Source organism: Gambusia affinis, linkage group LG18 (genome assembly GCF_019740435.1).
Source record: "Gambusia affinis linkage group LG18, SWU_Gaff_1.0, whole genome shotgun sequence".
NCBI lineage: Eukaryota > Metazoa > Chordata > Actinopteri > Cyprinodontiformes > Poeciliidae > Gambusia > Gambusia affinis.
The window spans coordinates 19,444,418-19,470,150 of NC_057885.1; the positions used below are offsets into that span (position 1 = coordinate 19,444,418).

Here is a 25,733-nt window from a genome sequence, read left to right on the forward strand (position 1 = left end):
TCACTGCAGATGTTTTATTTATGATTAAGACAAACGTATCACAGACAAATTAAAATCTTACTCTGGAAAATGGGTAAAACACAAAGTGCTTGTCTTTTAATAATCAGGCTTTTTGCAATCTCTTTAATTGCAGACCTTTCTGGTGACTTTTACCCAAATGCAAATTTTGGTGCTCTTACGTCTGCTTCAAATAAAAATTAAACTTGTCTAAATCTTGTTTTTTGTCCTGGGAAAAGTCTGTACTTTTTCTGTTCATCACATAATAATTTTCAAAATTAATAAGGAAAACATGTCAAACTCGTTTGTAACCTACAGAATAATTTTCACACCCCTTTTCTGTAAACAGTTTGGCTACTTTATTTAGATTTATTACATTATTATTTATGTAGTTTTATTACATTAAATTATTGAAGGCTCAGTTTATTGATTTCAGGGGAAGTAAAGGTTTTTTTTCCATTTTTATTTATTCTTTTTGGCTCAAGTACTTTTGACTCGACGATTGTGGCCCATTTGACAAACGGTTTGGCCACCACTAGATTAAACTCTGCAGTTTGCTCAGGGGACAGCTTTCTCTGCAGAATCAACACTTCAGCGAGGATCCTTGTACAGTTTTCAGTTCCCAGATTGTGGAAGGTACTTTTTTAACATGAATACCCCTAAAAAAGAGCATGGATGTTTACTCTTTCATTATTCCTCGCCAGCTGCTGCTCCGTTCACGCTTTTTACCCCCCATTTAAACTGACTCCTCTTTCATAGCTTCCATATTGGAATAAACTGCAGTGTCAGATTCCTCACATGGTTTGTAAACCAGGTTGTTGCTTAAGAGAAGATATTTCTAAGCTCTCAAGCAAACTCAAATATGAGGATACGACTTTCAGATCACTGCCTCAACATTATGTAATATTGCATAAGTCCTGATTGTAAACTGCATATTTAAAGATGAAGATGGATTTTACACCCAGCGATTTTAAGGTAGTGGTTAAATTTGGTTGTCTGAGTTTATGGTTTATGTTCCCTTTAAGTGTCAGTTTCTCTTAGGATGATTTTATGGCTACTAAAGATCCAGGTGTCACTTTTTAATTTACCATCCAGGCTTATTACTACTAACATTTCCTGCAGTGTTTCAACATTTATTCCATTACTAAACTCATACATAAATCAGTTGAGATTTCTAGACCCCAAAATAGCGTCTAAAATGTTCCTCTGTGAATTCGGACATGTCTGTCGACGTCCGTTATGGAAAAACGGCAATAGAAGTTTGATACAAACCATGTAGTGGAAGCTGGTTGATGGGAAGACGGATGGATGGAGCTATAAGTACAGAAGTAAAAACTGCCAGAGGCTGCAAAAGACTTGAGAATGGCAGTGGAGGATGTTAGGATGGCCTAGTCAAAGCCAATTAAGGATCCATGGTAGGCTAGTTTCTTCTCCAGGGGGCTGAATATAAATGCAGATTTTCATTTGTAAAATAAACGTTTAATTTTTCTTCCTCTCCAGATTAAGCTCCATGTTGTTTTGATCTATAAAGGAAAAACCTTTAAAAAAAAACCACATTGAAATTTACAAAATGTAATCAAATTCAAATGGTATAAATACTTCTGTAAGGCATTGAATATTTTTTGTTCCCATTGCTCTTGTAGTAATTTGTTCACTGATGTTTTCAAGCTAAAAGTGATTGGTACATTATTTTCCTTTCAGTAACAATAGAAACAGGACAGGAGATGAAGGGAGATTTCCCATAAAGTCATTCACACCCAATCTGACAACTGAATTAGAGCAAATATTTAAATGTAAATGGGACCTGTTTGCTTTTTCTGTGCAACTGAGACGACTTTTGTTGTGAATGAACTGAATAAAGCTAAACAGAGCCATTAGTATGCTGCAGCTGAGGCAGGGTGGAGGGGAAACATGCCCAGTGCATCACCTCTCCTCACAAAACGTGCCGGCTATGAGAACTGATACTGAAAACCAAGAGCAAGAAAAGAAATGCCGAACAAATATAGAACACAAAGAGGCAAGAGGGACTTGACTGACTTTGGAAAATTCCTTATTCTCTTTGTTTATTTCCATCTCTTTCTCTCTCTCTCTCTCTCTCCCTGCATGTCCCACCTTCCCGTTCCTTCATTTCCATTTTTTTCTCCCTCCTCTCCAGCAACAGCAGACGGAAAGCACTGAAAAGAGCATGTGCACACCTGAGTGAAAAGAGCTCGCAGGTGCGTGGGCGGAGAGCTGTGGGAATCAAACAGGGTCTCTCTCTTTGTCTATCCTGCTCAATCTCTCGCTCCTGGGGTGTTTTTACAGGGCCTGTGTTTGTATTGGAAACTTGTGGGCGGTGGGAGTGCTTCTCGTATGCAAGCATGTGCGCTTTGTGTTTCTCGGCTGCGAGTGCAACCCCCGCTTGACTCTGGGCATGTGTTTAGAAACAACCCCCAGGTTTCGTATGACGCGACCTTTCTTCCCAGATTGTCTCGTCCGATGCCGAGACGCTCGGCCGGACTCGATTCGATGACCTCATCGGGCGCAGCGTAACTCCAAACAAACCTTTATGAGTAAACCAAAACAAATTTCAGCCTCTCTGTTTATGGTCGCTGCGAAGCTGGCAGCGGCGACAAACGCCAAGTCGCGACCAGGACAAAGCATAAAGGATCGACTGGTGTTTGCAAAATCCCACACAAAAGAAGATACAGTGACTTAAAAAGTTTTTGTTCCCCTGCAATTTCTCCCTCTGCTACATTAGAACCATCAACTTTGAGATATGTCACTGAGATTTTATGCAAAAAAAGTACAACCAGAAGCATTCAGATGTCAACATGAAGGCTGCTAGCATTTAGCAGGAGTAACATTGTTAGAAGAGAGCTCAGAGATTATGTTTAGTTTTGGTTTTTGGATGGATTTAGTTACCTCTTTTTCAACTTTACACAAACAGTGGTCATTGTGTGCAAACTGTAATCAGTCAAAATGACATAAGGCCTCAAAATTTTTCTATTCATTTTTTAAAAAACCGATCGAAAACAGAAAATATTCAGTTAATTCGGTCAGATGAGAAAACTGTTACTTTTGTGTCTGCATTCAGACCACAGCATGGCTTTTGAAAGAGAGGGGAGAGAAACAAGAAGCTGCTCAGTCCTGGATGAAGTACCTGCATCAACAGACCCTAAACATGCTTGAACGGCTTTGTCAAAGTACAAAACTTAATCCAACTAACAATCTGTGACAAGACCTGGAAATTAATGTTCTGAGAACGGACTAAGCTGGGAATGACACAACCCAACAGACTTCCAGTCAGTAAATGGAGCAAATGATGGTCTCACAAAGTCTGAACTCACCGGAGCTAAAGGTAGAAACATTTTTCATTAAAGTTATGAGCTACTTTGGGGGTAGAACATAACTTTCCAATAAAATACAAAAAAGGCTTGTGGTTGTAGCGCAGAAAAATGTGAACAAGGTCAAGAAAGATCATTACTTTCTTTTGACAGAGCAAGAAGTCAAAAGAATAAGGTGGGAAAAAGTTTCTATGGGGAAATTTTACTGCTGGAATCATTACGGTCATCTGGTAATTCTTTTATAAGGAGCGTCCTGTAGTTTTGTGCCGGCCTGCAGACCAGATTAAACACAGATCTCTGACATAATTACCATAAACACACCCGCCCAATCTGCGTCTTCATCATGAGGGAATAAACAAACACACTCAGGCACAATCAGAAATCAACCATGCAATCATAACAACCCACTACTCCCCTCCAACCAAGCACCACCCACACCCTGCAGGATGGCTCAACCCAGAACCGCTCCGCTTACCGATGATGTAGTAGTCGTGCAGGCTCTTAAACTCGTGGCCCCAGAGGTTCGGCGAGAACTCCTGGAACTTGATGGTGAAGCGGCGCTCCCGCGTTGGCTCGTCGCACGTCAGCACGATGTTGGGCGCGCCCATCACCTCGCAGCGGTCCGCCTGCTCCCGCGACGACACGAGGTAGAGCTTGTAGAACTCGTACTCCGGCGTGGAGCGGGCCGTGTCCAGGGGGGGGCAGATGAGGTCCAGCCGGTCCCCGATCTGAGGGTAGAGAACGTAGCCCTTGTCGTCCCTGAACCTGGAGGAGGAGGAGGAGCAGGGAGACACGGAGAGGGGAGTTAGCAGGCGGGGGCGGTTAATTAAAGTCTTTATACAGCACCTGTCTTTGCCGCTGAATGAGCAACAGATGGGTCTTTTAGCTCTCTTAGTTCTACTATGTTTTAATTTTTCTCACTTCTTAGAAAACAGGTGTCTATAGGACGGAGGAGCTGTGCAGAAAATAAGATAAACACTGAAAATAATCACCATAGGAAACAAAAGAGGTGAAGGCATTTTCTCACTTTCATGTATGATGTATTATATATATATATATATATATATATATATATATATATATATATATATATATATATATATATATATATATATATATATATATATATATATATATATATATATATATATATATATATATATTTAAACACTGGGAGTTATGAAACCATTAAGATCCAACAAAAATGTACAATCTATTGGATAAATCCTGACTTTAAAGTCAGGATTCTTTTTTTTTTTATTTGTTGCCCTCATACTTTTCTGTATAATTGGCAAATTTTATAAATTTATCCAATAGATTGTACATTTTTGTTGGATGTTTGAAACAACTTTGGTTTTTATTCTAAATATACCACATATCAGTTTAGGGGCATGAAGATTAATTAGAGCAATAGTAGAGCATCCATGATCAGATACAGATTTTGTTTAAAATCTTTAAATATTTTAAAAGATGGAAAATTATGTATTTTCTCCACTAGTTATTCCTACTGTTTGTTTGTGAGAAGAACTGCAACCAGTGCGCCAAAATAAACACTTTCGGACCTCACCACCAGTCTGGTGCAGTTCTCCTTATCGTCTGGACTCTGTGTTGAAAGCAGTGCTGACCAGTGTCTGCATTACAGCGAAAGCCATAATGCTCCACCTGTGAAAGTAAATCTGTTGGGCTTCACCTCGGCACGCAAACAATTCAGAGTGCTTCACTGGCAGACGGGATACGCCAAAAAAGAAACACTACCCTTATGCCCATAGCTATGCAAATATCACACATGTAGGTTGTCTTTATTCATATATTTTACTTTTAAGGTCTCAAAAAGTATAGAGACACTTTACAATAAAGACTTCCCTTCTCCAAATATGAATGTATGCATAAAGTAAAGATCAAAACAACAGTTCAAAGCATTTTATGAAAAGTTTTTTTTTCCTTTTTGAAGAACGTCTTCTCGCTGAGCTCATTTTAATTTTTTTCCCCCGCCATTTGTTTCTGCGGTGTTTATATTTAGAAGTGAGAATTGAGGCATGTCCATGGAGGTAGAAACACAGGCAGACAACCATCTGAGCAGAGCTGCCGAACAAAGAACAACGCTGTCAGAGCCAGATCTCAGGTATGTACAGTTAATTAGTTTGGAAATAAGCAGTCTTAGTGTCAGTGTGTCATCCACTTCAGGATGAAGTGTGTGGCGATCCAACACCTGTCATCCAAATCCACAAAGTGATTCTAATTCAATCATCTGGACTGGAAAACGTTCTCCCACCAGTTGTTATTCATTTTAAATTAAATTAATTTCAACCTAATGAATCAGAAGCTCAGTTTTGAGGGAATATTTCACTACAAGAAACTGCTGGTTTCTTGTTTGATTTTTCCTCACTTTTTACAAAACGGGTGTCTATAGAACGGAGGAGCTGTGCAGAAAATAGGATAAACACTGAAAGTAATCACCATAGGAAACAAAAGAGGTCAAGGCATTTTCTCACTTTCATCCATGATGTATTACATCTTTTTTTATATATATTTTTAAACATTGGGAGTCATGAAACCATTAAAATTCCAGAGTTAACGAGAACTTAAGAAAAGCAAAAGTCAAGAAAGACTTTTCTTGGTTGGAGCGTGTGCAGCTCTAACCTGAGCTGAAAGAAAAAGGCCAAGTACTCAAGCAATGAGTCAGGCTGTGTCATCCCGACTCACAGCACAAGGCCATCTCGTCCTGATAAGGCCAAATACCGAGTTATGAACAGAGCTCCCGAGGCCGACAGTAACTCTAATTCAGCGAGTTAGCAGACGTAGCAGACAGCAGAGGAACAGAAAGTAGCACAGGCGCACGTGTTGTGACACTTTCTCAGTTTAACTGAATGTTACAACTGAAGGGAACAGACAAAACAGTTTGCAGCAGGAAAGATTCAAATGGGAGGGGGAAGACTTTCCACTCACAAAATCTTAAGTGACACGGTGATGTGGAAGTGGGAGGAAGTGATCGAATGTTAACTATCCTATTTTACTTTGTTTTACCCCTGCAGGAGATGCTGCTTCTGTTTTCAACAAATCCACATGAACACTTGGGAATCACAGAAACATGGAAAAAAATAAAAAATTAAATCCCCGCTTAATTATTCTCTCTGTTCTGCTGTCAGACAACCATTTGAGTATTAAAAGTAAACAATGCAAGATCACAAAGCGCACAAAGACAATGAAGGGATGTTGCATAACTGCGCTGTCAGAAACAGCAAATTGCGCCGGTGTCACATAAAGCGGGAAGTGACAGTTTTATTTGTTGAATCGAAGGAGAAAAAAAAGAGAGCACGCTCACCTTTCAGCCTGACCTGTCACAATTATTTAGTAATTTCAGGATTGCAGTCATTTAGTCTTGCTAAAGCCATTTAACATAATCCGAAGCATTGTTTCCATTCACCCGTAAAACAACAAGTGGAGGCAGATAACAGAAATGATTCATTTATGCCACCACTTCCCATCCCCCTTTATGTAGTAGCTTTATGGAGCCATCTGTTTATTTCAAAGACTTTAGCACTGTGTGTGAGAAGGAGAATATTGTAAACAGCAACATATAATAGTTTCCTTTAATTGTAATTTTCTGAATCTGGATGAAGGTTAAAAGTACAGTCACTGGGAGGATTTTTGTCAGATGTGTAACAAAAACTGGTAAAACAAGCTAATAAAACTGGGTTAAAGCCTACAAACTTTTTTTTTTCTGGAAGAAAACTTTCCTAACTTTCTTTGGAAGCCAAAAATAATCATAGAAGTTCACGATTAAGAACATTACGAGGCACTGAAAATGAGACAATTTGATTTTTGGTAATAGAATTAGATAGAAAAGCAAGAACTTTTTCACAGGCAGTGCCTCTCTCATTAGTTTCAGCTGTACAGACTGCAGGCATAACTCACTAATTTAATTTTTGCTCCTAGATAAACTGGTCTGCTGCTGTTTTTAAGAACCGCAGCTGCAAAACGGGGGGAAAAAAAGCAAGAGAGAAAAGATGTACTCGGTTTTTAGTCCTTATAACATCCACTCTTGATAAACCTGACTATTTTCTCCTATTTCATTAATGTAATAAGTGCTGGAAGATAACAATTATTAAGAGAAAGATTTTATGTGTGTTTACAATAAACCAAAAGCATAAGCATTTTACCTGTGTTAAGTATTTGTTTAACCGTTTCAAGTTATATCACTACCTCAAAATTCACCAGCATGTTTGCATGTTTTTCTAATATTATGCAGCACAAATTAGGGGGAATCAACTGGCCGAAACGAATGGGGAAAATGTTTAATACATATTCAGTTTCATGAGAATTAAGTTTTTTTCTTTCTTTTTTTTGTTACTTAATTAATTTACCAAAATGCAAATAAAATGATATGCAAATATTTAGGTCAGAGGTCTGCAAGTTTTGCAATTCAAGGAGGAATCTTTGACCTGAGTCCAGCTAAGTAAAACTAGTTTAGAGTTACATGACCTTTTGAAAAAGGATAAATTGGGAAAAAGGAACAGATTAAAATAATTTTGTTTCTATTTTTAGGTTTAAAAAAAGAGAGAGAAACAAACTGTTTACAAAAAGAAAATACAATGGGACCCCTGCATTGTTTCTGTTCAGAGTTGATGGATTGTCTTACATATTTAGAGAAAATTTGCAGATTTTTTCAGATATGTAAAATATTCTAAAGAAAAAGCAGTTTAGGAAGTTGAAATACACAGCAGTGCTGCTTGAGACGCCATTAGCTGTCATTTGCCTAGCAGCCAATCCAGAAGCGCCGTCATTTTCCTCGCTTTCAATCAGCTGCACACCAAAATGGACAACTTTTTTCTGAGTGAACATGTTCCTTTAGACTTTAAGCAAATTCCACCACTTTTCTGATTTGCAGCTGGAACACCATGAAATAGCAGAGAGCATCATTCCAAGATCCGAGGCAAACAGAAACCCCCTTTAATCTTCTGCTGCGCCCCTGTACTCCCATACACATCCATCAAGGTTGCAGTTACCTCCTTGTGCTAAGAGTCAACAGGCCTGCTGCTCCAAAATGGGATGCAGCCGTTATCAGCAGGTGTGTTTGGCTCGAGGCGGACGCTCAGAGCGCGGCACGAGCGGCCGAGGAGCGTCGGCTCGGACGGGGCCCCCCCGAGGCCTGCTGGGAAAACCACTGTTCCACTTCTCATTACGCAGGTCACCGGGGTTATCAGGCCATACTTGGACTGGAGAGGCGAGGCGCTCAGCTTCACTCAACACTTATAAACACAGACATATCTCTCCTTCCTGTCGGCTTCAGACTGGCATTCGCACCATTTATAGAGTCTGAAATGTAAACATGGTGGTAGATCCTGAAGCTTCTGCAGCCATAAAAAAAAATCAGTTTAACTGGTAGGCTACACACACACACACACACACACACACACACACACACACACACACACACATATACCCCTTGTGCTGAACACAAAAGGTTTGTCCAGGCTTATCCACCCACATTCACACACAGGTTTGGTTTTCTCCAAACATAAACAATGAAATCAACTGGCACCCACTCTTATGAAAACAAGCACCTTTTTGCTTCCTGCATGACACATTGTGTAAGCTTTATCTGATGGTATCCTGAGTCACAGCCGAGCTGCGCCGCAGAATGGCAGAGCAAACACTCACTCACATGCTCACAGGGCAAGTGTTGAGAGGTAAAGAAGCTGCTGGGCAGCTTTCAGATGGAAGACGGAAGAAAAACAAGCAGGAATCAGTGGAAATGTGGTGGTGGGGAGAAAAAAAAAGTGGATTCTGAAGAGATTCATGGCGCAAAACTCAATTTCATGATCCATGTTCAAAGTGTTGGATTTACTGCGTTAACCCAGGTTAACCTAGCTGACGTGTGTTTGTGTGTGAGAGTAGGTGATAGCACCTGAGTGCACAGCAAACAGGGTGAGGTTTGGAGACCTTGTCCCAATCTAATCAAGCGGTGCAGAAAAAGGAAGACAGCGTGGATTTATCCCAGAATTCACACTTTCTGGTTCCCGGATTGCAGCTCAGCATCCGGTAGCACCAATAAAGTTTGTGTGGATGCTCTAAATCCACTTTTAAGTTCAATGGGGAAAAAAATGGAGGTTAGTTTGTGAGCCTCAGAAATGGCTGTAAAATTCACAAACTGTAAAAAGAAAAAGTACAACGAGGATGAATCTGAGACTAAAAATAATAATAATAATAGAAAATAAAAAAAACGTGAAGTGAGGTCAGCCTATAAACTGCTTTATAGAGTTCCTCCATGACCAGATCTAAATAAATCATCCAATTCAGAAGCAGCCCAGAGCAACACTACATTTTCCCTCTTCTCTTTTCTTTTCGGGCACATTTCTCTCTCTGATTCTTTCACTACTCGTTTTTTTTCTTCATTATTCCCCTCACTCTCTCTCATCTCTGCCTCTGTCCACTCTGCCTCGCTCCATGTCTCCCCTTCCCTTTTTCTCAGCCTTCAACAATAGAGCCATTCATGTGGCCACACTTTGAAACATGGCATGGGAGGCTGGAGGGGGCCAGAGGTGACACGGAGAGGTGGGGTGAGCGATGGGTGGGGAAGGGGATGGAGAGGATGGGCTTTCAAACCTTTTCTCTTCTCCGCTCTTTCATGAGGGCAGAAACATCATTTTCTCAACCCGAGCATCGCCCCGCCGCGACCCTCGAGCGGAGCCGAGAACACTCAAGTGTCACCCCCTCCCCCACCACCACCACCCGCTCGACCTTTTACACCTCCTGCTTGCCATCCCTCATCTATCATTCTGCGCTTTCAGCTTTAAAACTTCTTAAATTTTGCACAACCTGCTTCATTTCTAATAAAATTCACCCCCATTTTGTGGTTCACCAGCTGCGCCTGCTTTCGTGTGTCTTCCTGAGTGCACACCGCTTCCTAAAAACCCGCATTTAGTCACTTTGCAACAAAGTCACAGCACAAAAGTGGAGCATGACTGTGAAGTGGAAGGGAAGTAATTTTGCGAATACGAATCTGGAAAGTTTGGCTGCCATATTCAGCCCTATTTACTCAGAGAGAAAGCTATAAACTGACTTTGGATGAAAGTTTTCATCTATAAAACCCGAGGTGTGGCAGAAAATTAACACTTTTTTATGTAGCAGCAATACTTACATTTACCCAGAATGCACCATTCACACAGCTAAACATGGTGTTGGCAACATCCCTTCTTCCGCGGAGCGGTCAGTGGAAGTTGGATGAAACTAATGCTGCATTCCAGCCGTGCTGTGAACTGGGAAGTTCCAACTTCCCAGTCGGAAAACTCAACTGGAACAACCTCTGAAGTCGGATTTCCCACTGGGAAACTGGGAGCAACTCCGAGTTACGACTTGTGTTTCAATATGGCCACTCCTGACATCAACAGTAATAAGCTGTGGTGGTAACAGTTATTTTAATACGCACAAGAAAAAGTGAGTTTAAAATCAATGCTACATGTAGTGACTGCAACTCCAAGCTCAACTTATTGAAAGTGTCGTTTGCTTATGGAAAATAAAGCTTAAAATTATGCTTGTCGGATCTATTGCTACAATGTTTATGGCCGTCACTACGTTAAAATTCCAACTTCTTAACTGGTACGCTGTTACTTCAGGTCTGATGTCAAATCTAGTTCGGGGTTCCCACTTTCCAGTTAACTGGAATGCAGCATAAATAAAAGACAGAAACCAGTTACAGGCTGTAAAACACTCGAGCCAGGAGAACAACAGTCCTCATGATACAGTCTGAACTACAATCAAGTTGTTTAGATAAAAGTATACCGATGTTCTCAAAATGGCCCAGTCAAAATCCAGACTTAAAATTTGTTGAGATTTTTTGTCAAGACATGCTCCATCCAGTCTGACTGAGCCTGAGTAATTCTACAAGCAAAAATGAGTAAAGCTGTAAGAGAGATACCCCAGATTGCAGAACATTTAATCTTCTTTTTTCATGTAATTTCACAAATATGTATCACTTTCTTACATAAACCCCCATAAAAATAGATCAAAGTTAGCCCTGCACTCCTCTACTTCTGTGCATTTGTGCGTTGCCTCCCCTGCTTGGCTTTGCATATCAGGCAGCTCAAACATTTCCCAGATTCCAAAGCAGCAACCTGAGCCACGTTCGGCACCAAAGCCGGGCACACAGGTGCAGCCAGATGGAGAGGGGCGGGAAGGCAGCAAAACGTGTCTGAGTGTGTGGGACGGGAGCAGGTGAGCTAGAGCGCCGAGAAAAACCCGCGGGAACGAACACAGGGCCACGATGGCGAAGAGAGAGAAAAGTGATAAAGCATCAAAGGGCAAAGACCAAGACGAGTGTTTGAATCTTGTGAACTTCAGCTTCCTGGTCTGTCTGTTGGGGTTTGATGTGGAGCTTGAGAGCAGCCAGGGAGTGACAGCCGCGTCTTCGTCTATAAGAGAGCTAGGCAAACAATGACAGCGTTGCCGGGTGGGTTGGGGGGGATTTATGGCGGGGCCTCCGGTGCATAAAGCTGTCTGCTCTAATCTCATGGTATACGCAGCATAATCACACACCGAGGGTCCCAAATGACCTCGCCTTGCCTCCTCCTCATTTGTATTATATGGACACACGCTGTCAAACGCACGGAAGGAAGAAGGGGAGTTATGGTGTCCATGCTCAGAGGAGCAGCAAACCGATTGGCCACGGCAGGACTCCTGCTGAGCCACAACACCTGCACGTCTTCGAAGTGGCTGCCGCTCAAGGAAAATGCTCAGGGTCTCATTTTCTAGAGAGGCGCTCCCGACGATCTACGTCCATTTTCATCACTTTGATTTCCTGAACCCTAAAGGGGATCTATTGCGCGAAATTTACTTTTTGAATGTTTTTACACTTTCATTTGGATCTCAACTGCCTCTAAAAACAGCTAAAGTGCTTAAAAGAAACCACCGAGACATTTTTGGCAATAAATTAACGTTTTTTGGTGTCTGGAGAAAGAGCCGTTTCACTAACATCTCGAGTGTTGAGTTACTCTGTGCACTTCAGCAAGTTTGGTCAGCTGGTTTTACTGCTGTATGTGGTGTACAATGGCTGCTGGAAAAGAAAAGTGTTTTATTCTTGACAAACTACTTTCTGCACTCTTTTTGGTTGTGCAGGAGGCTCTACTTCTGCTTTTCAAAGCTGTATGGCTGTATAATTGCTCATCTGTTTGCAGCCATTTTCTTGTGCGAGTGTAGATGTTGAATTGGGAGACTTGGCCAGCTCCTTACTCGGATGTAAAGTGACAAGACACCCTAAAAGAAAATGTAACATGTTCTTTATAGACCATGAACCCATTCTAACCTATTCGAGAATAATAGATCACATTTAAATGTTGGACTCTTTTTTCTCAAATTATCTTTAATGACACTCCAATTGACCAAGAGAAGAAGTGACGGGTTTTCGAGTATGAACACAATGATTGAGACAATCTGCAGAAGTAAAGTTATTCACTTCTCCTCACAGGCAGCTTTAACTTTTCTTGAAGAAAAATATTGTTTCAAGCCTCAGCACTGGATTAAATCAACTTCTTTAAAAAAAAATTATTTCTGGGCACCCACACAGAGATAGGACTATCCGTTTCCAGCCTCCTGTTGGAGCAATCAGGAGTCCTGGAAGAAACACCAACAATATTTAACGTGAAACATCTGCTTGGGTGTATAAGAAATCACGAACTGAACCAATTTGTCTCTTGAGAGCGTACTCTGTAAAAGGGGAAAAAAACAAATCTGCGTTTCCCAGCGCTCCTGACCGGTTATGTTCTACACGGCTCAGCTAGGTTTACGATAAAAGATTCAGGAGCTTTTATATTTTACTCATGTTGTTGCTCTTTCATCCTGACCTCATCTTTGATCAGCGCAGACGCCGTCTGAAACCCCCGTTCTGCCGGCTGAACCCAAGGACCCCGGCATCAAAAAATCATACAACCGCGAGGAGGTGCATGGAAATATCTTCCACATGCGTGCCGGAAATCAGCTTCAACACAATCTGTTGTCTGCTTTTTAATTGTGTTATTATCCATCCATCAGGCACATCCTGCGTTTGTTTTCGAAGGTCCCCTCTCGTCGGACAGGTCCTTTTGATCCAAGACTCTGATTCTTCTGCCTCCATAAGTGCACAGGGCCCGTCAGATGGTTTTAAAATATCCATAATCATTATTACTGTCTTCATTAAAGAACCATATACCCTGGAGTGGCGCTGCAGAAAGTGGTCTTTGACTGTGTGTATGCAGCTGCAGAGAGATGGAAGCCCATTTGTATGAGATGGAGGGAGACAGAGAATGGTTAGGAAAGAGACACAGAGGAGGGAACAGAGAGCTATAATGTAAATTGATGAGAGTCTCTCTCCAAAAGCAGTGGCCCAGATACCTCCCAACATTTTTATTATGGATGAGAATGGATGTGAATGGAGAGCGGGGAAGGATGGAAAGCTTTCCGTCCAGGAACTTTTGTTTTTAATGACGTTTGTTCAGTTGGCGGGTGGACGTAAAGAGAAAGATTTACTTCGTTGCAATACAAACTGGCTGAGGTTACTTGATCAAAGCTCTCTCAGATGGCCTCCAAAAAGACTCCAAAAACTGTGTCAGGATGAAATCCGAATGAGGCCACTAAGAAACACAATATGGTGAGTTTTCCCTATAAATCAGCATTTTGGGGCTTGGATTTGAAGCCATGAATGCAGCTTTAATCAGGACTTTATAGAAAAGAAGGAAACATTTCAAATTGTTTCCGGGGGGTGCGGTAGATAGTTTTAAACATTCTGATAACGTTCCTGCCAGTTTATATAAAAAGTCACAAGGAAAATACAAGGTTTGATAATTATTTAAAAACTGAAGGATTCATACTTGGTCTGGAGAAAAAAATGGAATTAGAGTTCATAATTTGTAAGTTCTGGATAAACACAGAAAAGAAAAAAGTCTGGAAAAACGTTCATTTATCAGGCCTTCCATCCATTCATTTAGCCAACCATCCTTCCATGGATCTATGCACCCATCTGTCTGTCCGTCCATCTGTTAATCCTTCATCCTGTAATCTGTTCATTGTTTTTTTGTTCTGTCCTTCACACACCTTTTCTAACAGAGGGAATAAAGGTTCTGGGTGCTGTATGTTGCTAAAATCCATTCTTGTATTCGAATCTAGATGGGTGAGATTTCACCCATTGCTAAAATCGATTCTTGTATTCGAAGCTTCTGCAATCACCATCTAAAATCTCTGGGTGACGTGAGAATTATCCACCTGGTGTCTTAATCTTTAATGAATACTTCACTGACCTTGACTTTCTGCATTCCGTACTTTAAGTCTAAAAAAAAGTTTCTCAACAGTGAGAAAAAATAAAAACTACATCTTCAAATACTGTATTTCCAATGACAGTATTTCTGTGGCCTATTAAGAATAGGACACTGATCTAAAGTAAGGCGAAAACCACCTGGTGCAGCAAGAAAAAGACAAATACACCCGTCTCCACTGACCTTGTTATTGTGAGTCTTCAAAAATCTCAGAAGAAATGCTTGACAGAACCCAATAACAGTAGGACGTCTAGAGGATAAATAGACACATACGTCTCTACGGAGTTGGCAAAGCCCAAAATAAAGCTCAAATAAGGGTGAAAATCTTCCAATGCAAAAGCTATAATTGTATGTAAAATCATTTCTAAAGTCCAAACATGGCCGATTACAGAGAAACAGAAGACGTAGCAGTGTCATTCAGGACAAAATCCATCCACCAAGACAATTTACAAGCAAGATTTACAGCCTCGTGCAGCAAAACAAAGGGATGGGGGGGGTAAAATTGATGTTTCGGGGGGGAAATGGAAACAGGCAGGTGAAAGAACAACAGATAAGCCTGCTATGAGGAGCGGCTTGAACAAGGAGACGGGAGCACGAGGTTGATGTAAAGTCAGTGAGCATCAAAAAAGCCCCCAGGAATGTAGGTGGTGAGAAACGACAACGGCTGTAATGGTTTCCATATGGCGCGGGAGAACGAGGGATGAGGGGAAGAGAGGAAGAGAGGAAGGTAAAGCTAGAACGATAAGGCTTACAGCAGCAGGGAGACGGGAGGAGGCGGTCAGCAGGAGGGGGGATGCAAAGCCCTGTTTGAATAGTTAGTTGGCATCATGGGACTTTGAAGGTAACTGTGTCCTTGTCATTGCACACACACGCACGCACACGCACGCACACACACAAGCTCATCCTGCTGTCCAAAGGCGGTCCAGAACGCTGCAGCGTCCATGTCACATCCAGTACATATCACACTCTGGATAACCGCAGAGACACGGGATGGAGGCACGCTGGATGCTTTGGCATTTGAAAAGAGCACGTCCACACACACACACACACACACACACACCCATGCCCGCATACAAATTGCAACACACACTGCGTTTGTCTGCGGCATGAAAAACACACCCCTCATCAGTTGTGTTGCTCTGCTCCCGCTGCGTTCACTACCTTCCAGACAATACGATGCAATGCGGCGGATGAGCGTATCGCATTAAGCTGAAACTTGTAGCTGCATCATAAAGAGAAACTAGAGCTAACTGGAAAAAAGAAAAACTGTGGAGAGATACTTCTTTTCCTCTTTGAACAAAGCTGAACAACACAGCCATATTCAGGTCAGACAGAAACTTTTCTCAAGCAAACATCCCCCCCACTTTCTTTTCTTGCTCATCTCTTTCTCATTTGCATCCTTGTTCCTGTTTTTTTTTTTTTTTTTATGTTTCTGCTCCTGCATCACCGGCTCAGAACTTTTTCTTCGGCGGTTCTTTTGACTCCTACAAATGTTCGCTCTAGAAAGTAATCTATATACAGCCTGTTGTGTCTCAGTGAACCTCTGCCTTGCTCTTTTTCTAACATCTCCATAGCTTTATACCTTTTTTCATTACTCTACCTTTTTTTTTCCAACAATGCATTGGTTCAGTTGCTTGAAGCATTCCTCCTAAAATATCTCTGTAAGAAGGAAGCAAACTGAATCCTAAGAACAAGACTTAATAGATAATTATCAATCAGTTAAAGAAATTATTTTAATATGTTTACATTACTGATCTGTTTAACCCTAGGCCCTAAGGTTCTTATAAGTTTTAATTGATTTTCTGATATCCAGGAAAATAAATACAATTGAAAAGTAGTTTGTCTGGGTATGTCAGGATTTTAGTTATATTGCTTTGGCTTTTTATCATAGCGGCTGTTAATGCCCAGTTTAAAAGGAAACATTTCTTGTCGCTTAAACATATTTCACACAGACTTTTGGAATTGAAAATAAGTCCAGCTGACAAGCTAATGCTAGCTAGTGCTAATGCTAACTTGCCAGCTTTTCTTGCGTCTCTGGCACTGCTGCTCAGCGACAGCCACAAACGTTGGTTGAACGGGACAAAATTGTTGCAAAAATTGACTTTTTTGTATGACTTTTCTTTGGCTCTATTTTTCAGAATTTAAGATTTTGCAAAGGCAGTAGATTATGATGAACCAAGTCTGATCTCACATGAGGCTGACTATATGGAACCTGGTTACTTTTAGGGAGGCGACCATCTGGATTCTATCGGAGGAGAAAAGTTAAAACATGTAAGCTAATAGCAAACCACAAATCTCTCTCTTTTTTTTATTTTAATACACTTTTGCATCATATGTAATACCTCACGCATATCTGATAAAATGAATTCAGTTTCAGCCCAATGAAAAAATAATCCTATCCAAACCCTGACCCTAAGAAAACCTTTGATTCTCAGCTTTGTCGTAATAAATCTTGAGGTCGTAACGAGTTAGTTTAAGGAGTTGGCGCCTTTTCTCGACTCATAAAGAAAGGTATAGTTTTCATCCTTAAGTATTTTTCTAACAGTGTCAGCTAAGGTTGGCAGCATTACACAGGTGTCTAAAAACGAACTCAATGACTGACCAGGAACCAAAAAAACCACAGAGACGTTTTCTGTCCAAAGCCATGTTTTGATTTGTTTCTAAGTGGGGAAATCTAACCATCCCTCTGGGTGATCATATAAACCTAAATCATATTCCTGACTTCCTATCTCACATATACAGCATTCCCAATCTTTCTTTTTTTTACTTAATCTTGACTGTTAAATCTGCTCTAGTGCCTCTTTAGTCTCCCCCACCCTGCCCATTTTCAGCGTGCACTCTGGATGATTTGCAGCAAGCTGAATTGGTCCCATTAAGGTTGTCTTGCAGAGGTGTGAGGTGACAGAGCAACTGCAGACCCTGACAGCTCTGTGTGTGTTCCCGTGTGTGCACAAGTATGTAAGCATGAGAGAGAGGAAGAGAAAGAGAAGACCCCTGCTGCTTACAAACAGACATCATGCGAAACGACTCGACGGCGGCTGAAGGAGACCCTCCAGACCCACACAAGCTGCGTTTTCATGACAAATGTGAGCAAAACGTTGTTGACATTGTGCTAATGCAAAAAAACACAATTTATTAAATAAGAAACGCAATTAAAATCACACATGAAAACGTTTTTTCATGTGGTAGGGCATTAAAAAACACACAGTGCCATCATCCTCCAACCATTTCCTGTCGTCTTCTTTGTCATTTCTTCCAGTAGTAACATTTGATTATTGATCACATAACTTGTATTATGTGAAAAAATTACAAAAATTTTAAATACAGACGAAAAACCAGTTGGCCTCTAGCACAAAAACTTTTGATCAAAAACACGTTTGTTTGGGGTTTTTTCTCGAAATTGCCTTGTCTTCATTAAGCAAGTTTATTTTTGTAATTCCAGTTTACTTTTCCGTTGAACGTAGCTCAACAGAAACGCAGCCACATTCATGCCAGAGACCGTCTGCAGCTCCCACTACGCTTCTCAGTAAGTTTAACTTTACAGCTTACCATGACATAGATCATAAAAATACACATACATGCATGGATAGTAGCAGCTGGTGCTTCCCCCTGATGTGAGAAAGGCCCTTCAGCCTTTAACTCATTCACTCCAACCACCTCACTAATTTAATTAGGTCACCCAGGGCTCCGGAGGAATAGAGGTTAAAATGCACGCAGCGGCTCTCGGTCCTGTTCTCCGAGCTTTACTCACACAGAGAAAGAGAAACATCTACTATTCATCCCACTGGGAGAGCAGGAGTGAGGTGAGACGCTGACCCGCCCCAGTGTGGGTCACCTACATTTTCAGTGCTCCCTGCATCAACAGTGTGTGTGTGTATGCGTGTGTGCGCTTCGGAGGGCATCCACATGCATTCATGCATGTAGGAGCTCTCTCGAGGGGTCTGCCCTCCCCATGCGCGACCTGAGAGGGGTGTGTGCATGCATGTGTGGAGGTTCAACTTTGCTCCACAGAGGCCACAGGGTGCAAGGAGTCTGAAACTTTAGCTAAAGGCGACTCAGCTTAAGCTCAGTCAGGCCACGGTGTCAGGAGTACAATGTAATCCATAGGGGCCCCTGGGGGCCACCAAGAATGCAGGGTTCCTGAGATTTTTCTTTTCTCTGTTACCGAGAAAGCAGGAGTATGAAATTAATCTTTGAACACCTATTTGTGAAGAAGCACATTTTTCAGCTACTGCATACCCTAAATATGTCATGTTCTGGTGTTTGAAAACCTAAAGGAAGAGCAAATACTCTCTTTAGTGGTTATACACCAGTAAAAACACTGAACAATGTCTCGGGTTATCCCTACTTTCCTTTTAGTTGGCTTTCCAAGCAGCCAGTTATCTTTAAGTCTTTGAAAGGTTTGTTCAGAGTTGTGCAAAGTAATCGTCAAGAGTTTGAAGGGTTTGTGAAAACAACACTCTTCAATGTGGAAGTTGTTACCACAGGAATAAGAGTGAAAACAAGCAGGTTTTTGGCCAAAGCCATAAGAAATATTTTCAAAATCTTCACAAATTCAAATAAGACCAAAACTAAGCTAAAACTACAACATGGTTGTGGCCGCATCATGCTGTGGGATTGATTTTCTTCAGCAGGGCTAATGGAAAAATGGATGCAGCTAAAAACAGACCAACATTTGTCAAAAATCTGTTAGTGGCAGCAAAAGGGTTTGAGATTATGGTGGAGGTTCAACTTCCAGATGGACAAAAACTTTAAACAGAGTTAGAGTCAGCCTAGTACAGAAAACTGCTGTCAAACAATAGAAAACAAACTGTTTCCATGACTTTTCCAAGACGCACTAAATAACGATTCATAGAGCATCTTTGATATAATGTGATTCTCTTTACACCACATGTTTAAGATGACAAACATGTGGTGTTTGTCATCATGTTTGTCATCAAACATGAACTTTGAGACTTTGGCAGAAAGACTGCAAATAAGTGTAAGGAAAAAGAAACACTGGTGATCAAAGACAAAATCTGGCTGCTTAGGTACAAAGTGTGGAGAAATTAAGGTTGGTTAAGGACTCTTCTCAGTGCAGAACATAAATGTAAACATAATCTGGCTTTAAAACATTAGAGAAAAAAAAAAAAGTTTGTGGGAAGAGATTTAGATGCGAAACCCGTCCAAGGATATGTTTGGGTCTTGTGTATCTGCAGCAGCGCTTAATCCACCATTGGAAATGGGAACCTGGCTTCCATTCGGTTTCCCCCACAGGCTCCCAGCAGTGCTACGCAACTCCTCCGACTGCTCTGCAACGCATCTTGAAGCTATTTGAGGTTCAAACCCTCTTCTGCTGCTTCTCTCTTCTTCCCCCCATCTCTCTCTCTCTCTCTCTCTCTCTCTCGCTTCGACTCCGTGCCACTCGAACGTGTCCTCTTACTCTCGTCTGAGGGAAGATTTAGGGCTTTGGGGTTAACAAAGTGCTGGGGAGACATTCCCAGTGCAACTCCTGGGGGTTACAGAGCACCCTGCACCACTTCCCCCGCACCGTCGAAATAAAGTGAAGCAGTCTCTGACATGACAGAGAGCGAGGCCAGCAATTGCACACCTTCCACATCATCATGGCTGCACACAAACCCCTCAGGGTCATCAAAAAAAAACAAAAAAAAACTCGCTCCTGTCAGGATATTGAGGAGCGTCATGCCAATATTCCAGAGCTGATAGCTTTGCCAGATTGTGTGTGTGTGTGTGTGTGTGTCAAGCTCTGTGTGGGCGTGTGCTTGAGCACGCCCGTGTGCACCTCGCCACTTCTCCTCCTCTTTATTTTCTAAAGAGAGGCTTTTTCAAAAGTCGCCCGGGTATATTGAAGAGAGAGAGAGTGAGCGAGGGAGGGGGGTGCTGTCTAATTCATGCAGGTGAAGTGTTTTAAAGTTGCATTCCCCGTTTACCTGCGGGGACTGCGTTCCCTCTTCTTTCTCCACTTTTATCCCGACTTCTATCCGTTTTGTCCTTCACTTTGTCCCTCCACACCTGCCTCCCCTTCGCTGCTCTCACTCCTTCTCCTGTTTTTCATCTCGTATTTCCACTCATCCCTTCTGCTTTCATTTTTTATTTTTTTACCCTCATCTGTCCCTCATCCTCGCTCTCTCCATCTCTGCCTCTCTCGTAGCGTTTGAAGCCGAGTGTTTGTCTCCGGGGCTGGATGATTGACAGCTGAGAGAGAGCCAGGCAGCTCTCTGGTGACAGATAAGGACTTTGGCTCTATTACTCACTGGGTCCAACACACACACACGCATTCACGCAAACATTTCCACACACGTAGACTCTCTCACACACTCCGGGTCCCTTGCTGCTCCCACAGTTCGGCGGGGAGCAGCAGAACCTATTTGCATTAGGAAGCAGAGTGTAAAATAAATAAAGAATTGGATGAATCGAGGAATAAATAGACAGGAGACGCTGCTGAGGGATGAGTGGGACTGATGTGTGTGTGTGTGCTCTCTGTTTTTTTTTTTTCTCCTAACCTCCTGAGTGGGGAGAGCAGCAGTGCAGCAAGAGAAACACCCTGTTGAACACACACATACACACACAGAGTCAATAGAAATCAAAGGATTCAACAAAGCCAGAGTCATTATGGTAATCAAAAATGAAAGAGTTTAAAAATACTTTTTTTCTTCTTTTCGTTTTTTTTTATTTTTTTATTCCAACCTTCATTTCAGGGAACTCCAGAGAGACCGCAGGCTGCTGATGAACAGAAACTACTGATAGGGAAAGGAAGGAATGTAAAGATAGTTCTGCTTTTTCTATTAAAATCTCTTTGCAAACCGCAGCGTCTCAAGTTTGCAAAGGAGCTGCGACTGGATGCAGCTGGTTTTATTCTGAACGCATTCGAAATGCATTTATAAACCTTCTGTTTCATATTGTGACGAGTAAAACCACAAACTTTTATGTATTTGTCAGGATTTTATGTGAAGGAGAAACTGAAGATAATTGTAAAGTTGAAAAAATAATACAGTGTTCTGCGCTCGCTCTGGTTGCTGGACAGATAGATAACTCTTCCCCATGATGAAGCATGGATAGTTGTAATTACTGAGCCTTACTGAACACACCACTGGTCAGAGTAAAACTCCAAAAGAAAAATGCTCCATATCAAGATGTTGAAATGACATGTGAAGCTAAAGCATGTTGGCACTAGCTTCAATATGCTAACAGCTCAGACACACAGGGTGTTTTGTTTCTCTGTTGGTCTCTGAGCATAAAACGTAACAATTTTATAACTCTAACCCAAATTCTATTATTTTTTTTTTGTCAATGTGCAAACTCTGTCCAACTTTTTTGAGACCATTTGAGCAGCTAACTCCACATCGTTTCACCACCAAAAATGAAGACGTCTGTGCCACCAAAGCATGTCACGTCACAATCCCACCACTCCGGCTTCTGACCACACATCCAGACTTCCCTGCACAAGTTTCAGTCAGTTTTCCACAAAAACCCATCGCTATCAATTCTGCTTTCTCTTTCTTAGCTTAATGTTACAGAAACAAATAGGTAGACTCAATTCAGAGGATTTTATTTAAAGGTATCAGGTTAAAGGGGGTTGAATACAAATTTCCACCACACTTGTCATATTTTTCTCTTTGCTTTGGGCTGGTCTTCCAAACCTAAGGGTTTTTTTTTTTTTTCAAAGTACAAAAGGTACAAAAATGTCAAGGTTCCTGGTAGGGAAATAAAAAGTAAAAAAAAAAAAAACTGAAGATAAGGATAACCTCTTGTTGACAGGTTGATTGACAGGTGAAGATGGTGCATAAACAGGTGCAGCATCCAAGATGCAGACAGAGGAGGGGGGAAAAAGAAACCAATTTAGGAAAAGAGAGAAAAGTAGGAATTAGAAAACAACACCCAAGTAAGTCTGCGTGGGGAAAAAACAGGTAAAAAATGTTCACCGAAATGAAGGGAGCAGAGACTGATGAGGAGGCAGATGAAAGACTGTGAGGCACACACTGAGCTACAGGTGTGAGCGGTGGGAAGGAGAGACACGAGTGAGAGGGTAATTAGGCCGACCTCCAGCTGAGGACGGTGGCAGGTGAAAAGGACAAACGGAGCAAAGGAAAGAGAAATGAACGGGGAGGAAGGGGAGGAAAGATGGATGGGTGGTGCAGCAGATGAAGGGTGGGAGGCAATGACGCTGCGACATTGTCGAGGAAAGGCATAACTAAAGAGATGGCAGCTCAGCGTGAGGGGAGAGGGGCGAGGAGGGCCGCCCGGAGGACACAAGTTTGAAAAAGTAAGAGGAGAAAGGAGGAGAGGGAGGTGACAGAGATAGACGCAGAGCGTGAAAATGGCCTTTGTCATCTCTTCTTGAGCACAGCGCCTCAAGACAAAGGGAGCCGCTTTTCGCCGGCATCTCCTAGATGACAATAGCTGTTTGTCTCACCATCAGAGAGAAGAAAGGAGGGAACACACTGTTCTTCATGTCTTTCCCTTCTTATCGCTGTCCTCATTCCTCTCTTCTAACCTCCTCATCCATCTAAAAACACCCTTTAAACATCTCCGTGCCTCAGCCCTGTCAGCTCTGAGTGGGTGCAGGGAAGCACCGCCTCCCCCAACTCCCTTATTATATGAGGTTGGAGGTCAAGGGTCACGCTTGAGTGCTGATGGTGCATCCAGCCAGACAAAGCAGATTAACACAGAGAGAGAGCGAGAGAGAGAGAGTAGTGGTATGTCGGACCTCCCTTTCTTCTCCCCCACAGCTTGATTCGGGGTCTAACGTCTCATTGGGTGAGTTGCTATCATATGTTGCCGTTTGCGCCAATCAGAGGTCAATTCCCCCCCGATTGTGCTTGTGGTCAGCGGTCAAACCAACTCTCGCCAAGGCCACTGCTTGGTTAGTATTCAAAGTCCACAAATTGCAGATTAACAGGGAGCAGGGTGTGTGTTCGCTCGCTGACTTTGATCCTTATCACAGCGTAAAAATGTTTACAGTTTTCAAAATGATGTTTTCTGTGTGCTAAACACACATTTATTCAATAATCCACGTTTAAAGTCACAATGAACCATTTAACCATTGTGTTCATTTACACAATGGTTAAATATGTAAATAAACACATTTGTGTAAATGTGTTTATTTACACAAATGAACACATTACATTCATTTTTATGTCTTTTTATTGACACTTTTTATTGACACTTCATCCATTACTGTTAATAATTAGGTATATCTCTGATATACCTAATTATTAAACTATCGGTTTAATGTGATTAAAAGTTCTACAAAAGGAAAAAAAAACTGTTTATAAGAACATTTACTATGTTTCATATTCAAGGCAGCCATTTTGGAATTAGACTTAGGCTACGTTCGCACAGCAGATCTTGATGCAAAATTCCAATATTTTGCTGAAATCAGATTTTTTTGTGTGTGGCGCTCATACAATAAATAAATAAAGCCACAATCAGACTTCTGTGTGAACATTTTACAACATTTTACCAAGGCAACCTGCATGCACAGAAGAAGAATATTGACATCACGCAGCAGTGCATGGTCTACGGATTTAATAACGGATGAAGTTGATCAATTTTAAAGTTTAATTAGCAATGGGAGAGTATTGTCATAAAATCATAACAATCTTTTGCTGTGAAAAAGTTAGATATATGTAGCAAATGGGCAAAAAAAAAAGCGGATTTGTGTCGCATTCGCCTGCTGTCTGAACGCAGCTTTAATAAGAATTCAAACTTCGTTGGTCTTTCCTCGTCTCTCCAGTTTGGGAGTCGGTTTAAGCTTCAAGCGGAGGAGAGCGAGTATCTTTAAGATGTGAAAGATGAACCAAAACAAAGAGAAAAGCAGATGAAGTGAGTTCAGGTCAGGACCAGGAATGAGGCGAGGAGATCCGTCATCTGGGAGGAGCTCCTGCTCCTGTTCATATGAAATAGTTCAGTTTGTTGAGATATTCTTGAGATTCTCTCTCTGGCAGAAGACCACAGCGTACACAGGAAACCTGCTGGAGGGACTATAATTCCCTTCTGATCTGGGAACATTTTCAGATGAGGCGAGTGTCACTGAGGAAATCATTCTCTGTGGTTGAGATGAATTTTCTGTTGTTGTTATTTTTTGTAATTGAAGAGCAAACATTAAAAATAAACCAAAATAACAGCCCTAGCCCATTAGACTGTGATAAATTCAGAATTAACAACACTTTGAAATTTAAAAGAAAGTATTTCTAAGAATTGTTCATCAAGCCTTTTCATTGCTTCATCATAATTTCTGCTCAATAATTAAACGTTTAGTGGTTTTCACAAGGGAGGGAAAATCACACAACGGTTGTATTACTGGATTAACATTTCATAATTTAACTACTACAGATTTACTTTTTTTTTCCCCAAAAAGTGCTGTATGTATAAAAATAATAGCAGAAAAGGCTGTTTTTTTGTTTTGTTTTCACAATATTCCTTTTGTAGTGGCCTGGCATAAGATGAATTTAAATACTTTGTTGCTTCTGTATGTATAAGAACCATAAAGCTTTTTGCTGCTAGACAAACTCGTTTACCTTCAAAACTTGATTCTGTAGCAATTTGTACTGGTAATTGTTTAATTCTGGACCCTGGCATTGCTTTGTGTTCATACCTTGTTATCCAAGCAATATTTTAATAATTTTAATCCAGCCATGTAATCTGATTCCTTCATGCTTGGAGAAATCTGCTCTCAATCTACGATTGTTGGTATTTGGAGAGGGGATTGATAGTTTTGTTTTGTAAGTAATACATTTCTGTAACTGCAGAAACAGATTTGTTGAACGCAGTTCTCTTTCCACTTGATTTAAAGGTGAATTTAATTATATTAAAACCGATCTTTCATGAAAATACAGCTGGGTTTGCTTTGGACCGCATCCGACTTCAGGACTATCGTAACGCCATAAACTGAACTGACTGTACTTGCAGATGTGCAAATACCTCTTTCTGGCTTTTCTAAGATGGTTTCTATTATTTGTTCCTCCTTTATTGTTTCAGAATGATGACGAATAAAGAAGACTTTGTTTACAGCCAACATTTGGAGAGGGGAAAAAAAGGGTTTCTAACTACATTAGGGAGCCACAAAATGCCACACCAGTGGAAACCAAATCAAACTGTTTCCAATAACAAAATTTCCATGAGGTTT

At 41.3% G+C, this 25,733-nt stretch overlaps 1 protein-coding gene and 1 long non-coding RNA gene across 2 annotated transcripts in view; one reads left to right on the forward strand and one right to left on the reverse strand.

Annotated features, from left to right (window-relative positions):
- The window catches only part of efnb3b (ephrin-B3b), a 109,792-nt gene that overhangs the window by 55,294 nt on the left and 28,765 nt on the right, over window positions 1–25,733 (reverse strand). The window contains exon 2 of the mRNA XM_044097445.1: window positions 3,799–4,088. Within this exon, the coding sequence (XP_043953380.1) occupies window positions 3,799–4,088 (290 nt within the window). The remainder of the gene's footprint in view (window positions 1–3,798; window positions 4,089–25,733) is intronic.
- LOC122820211 lies at window positions 3,846–6,427 on the forward strand. The gene is made up of 3 exons (XR_006368743.1): window positions 3,846–3,970; window positions 5,344–5,445; window positions 6,356–6,427. It is a non-coding gene; the product is annotated as an uncharacterized LOC122820211 (long non-coding RNA).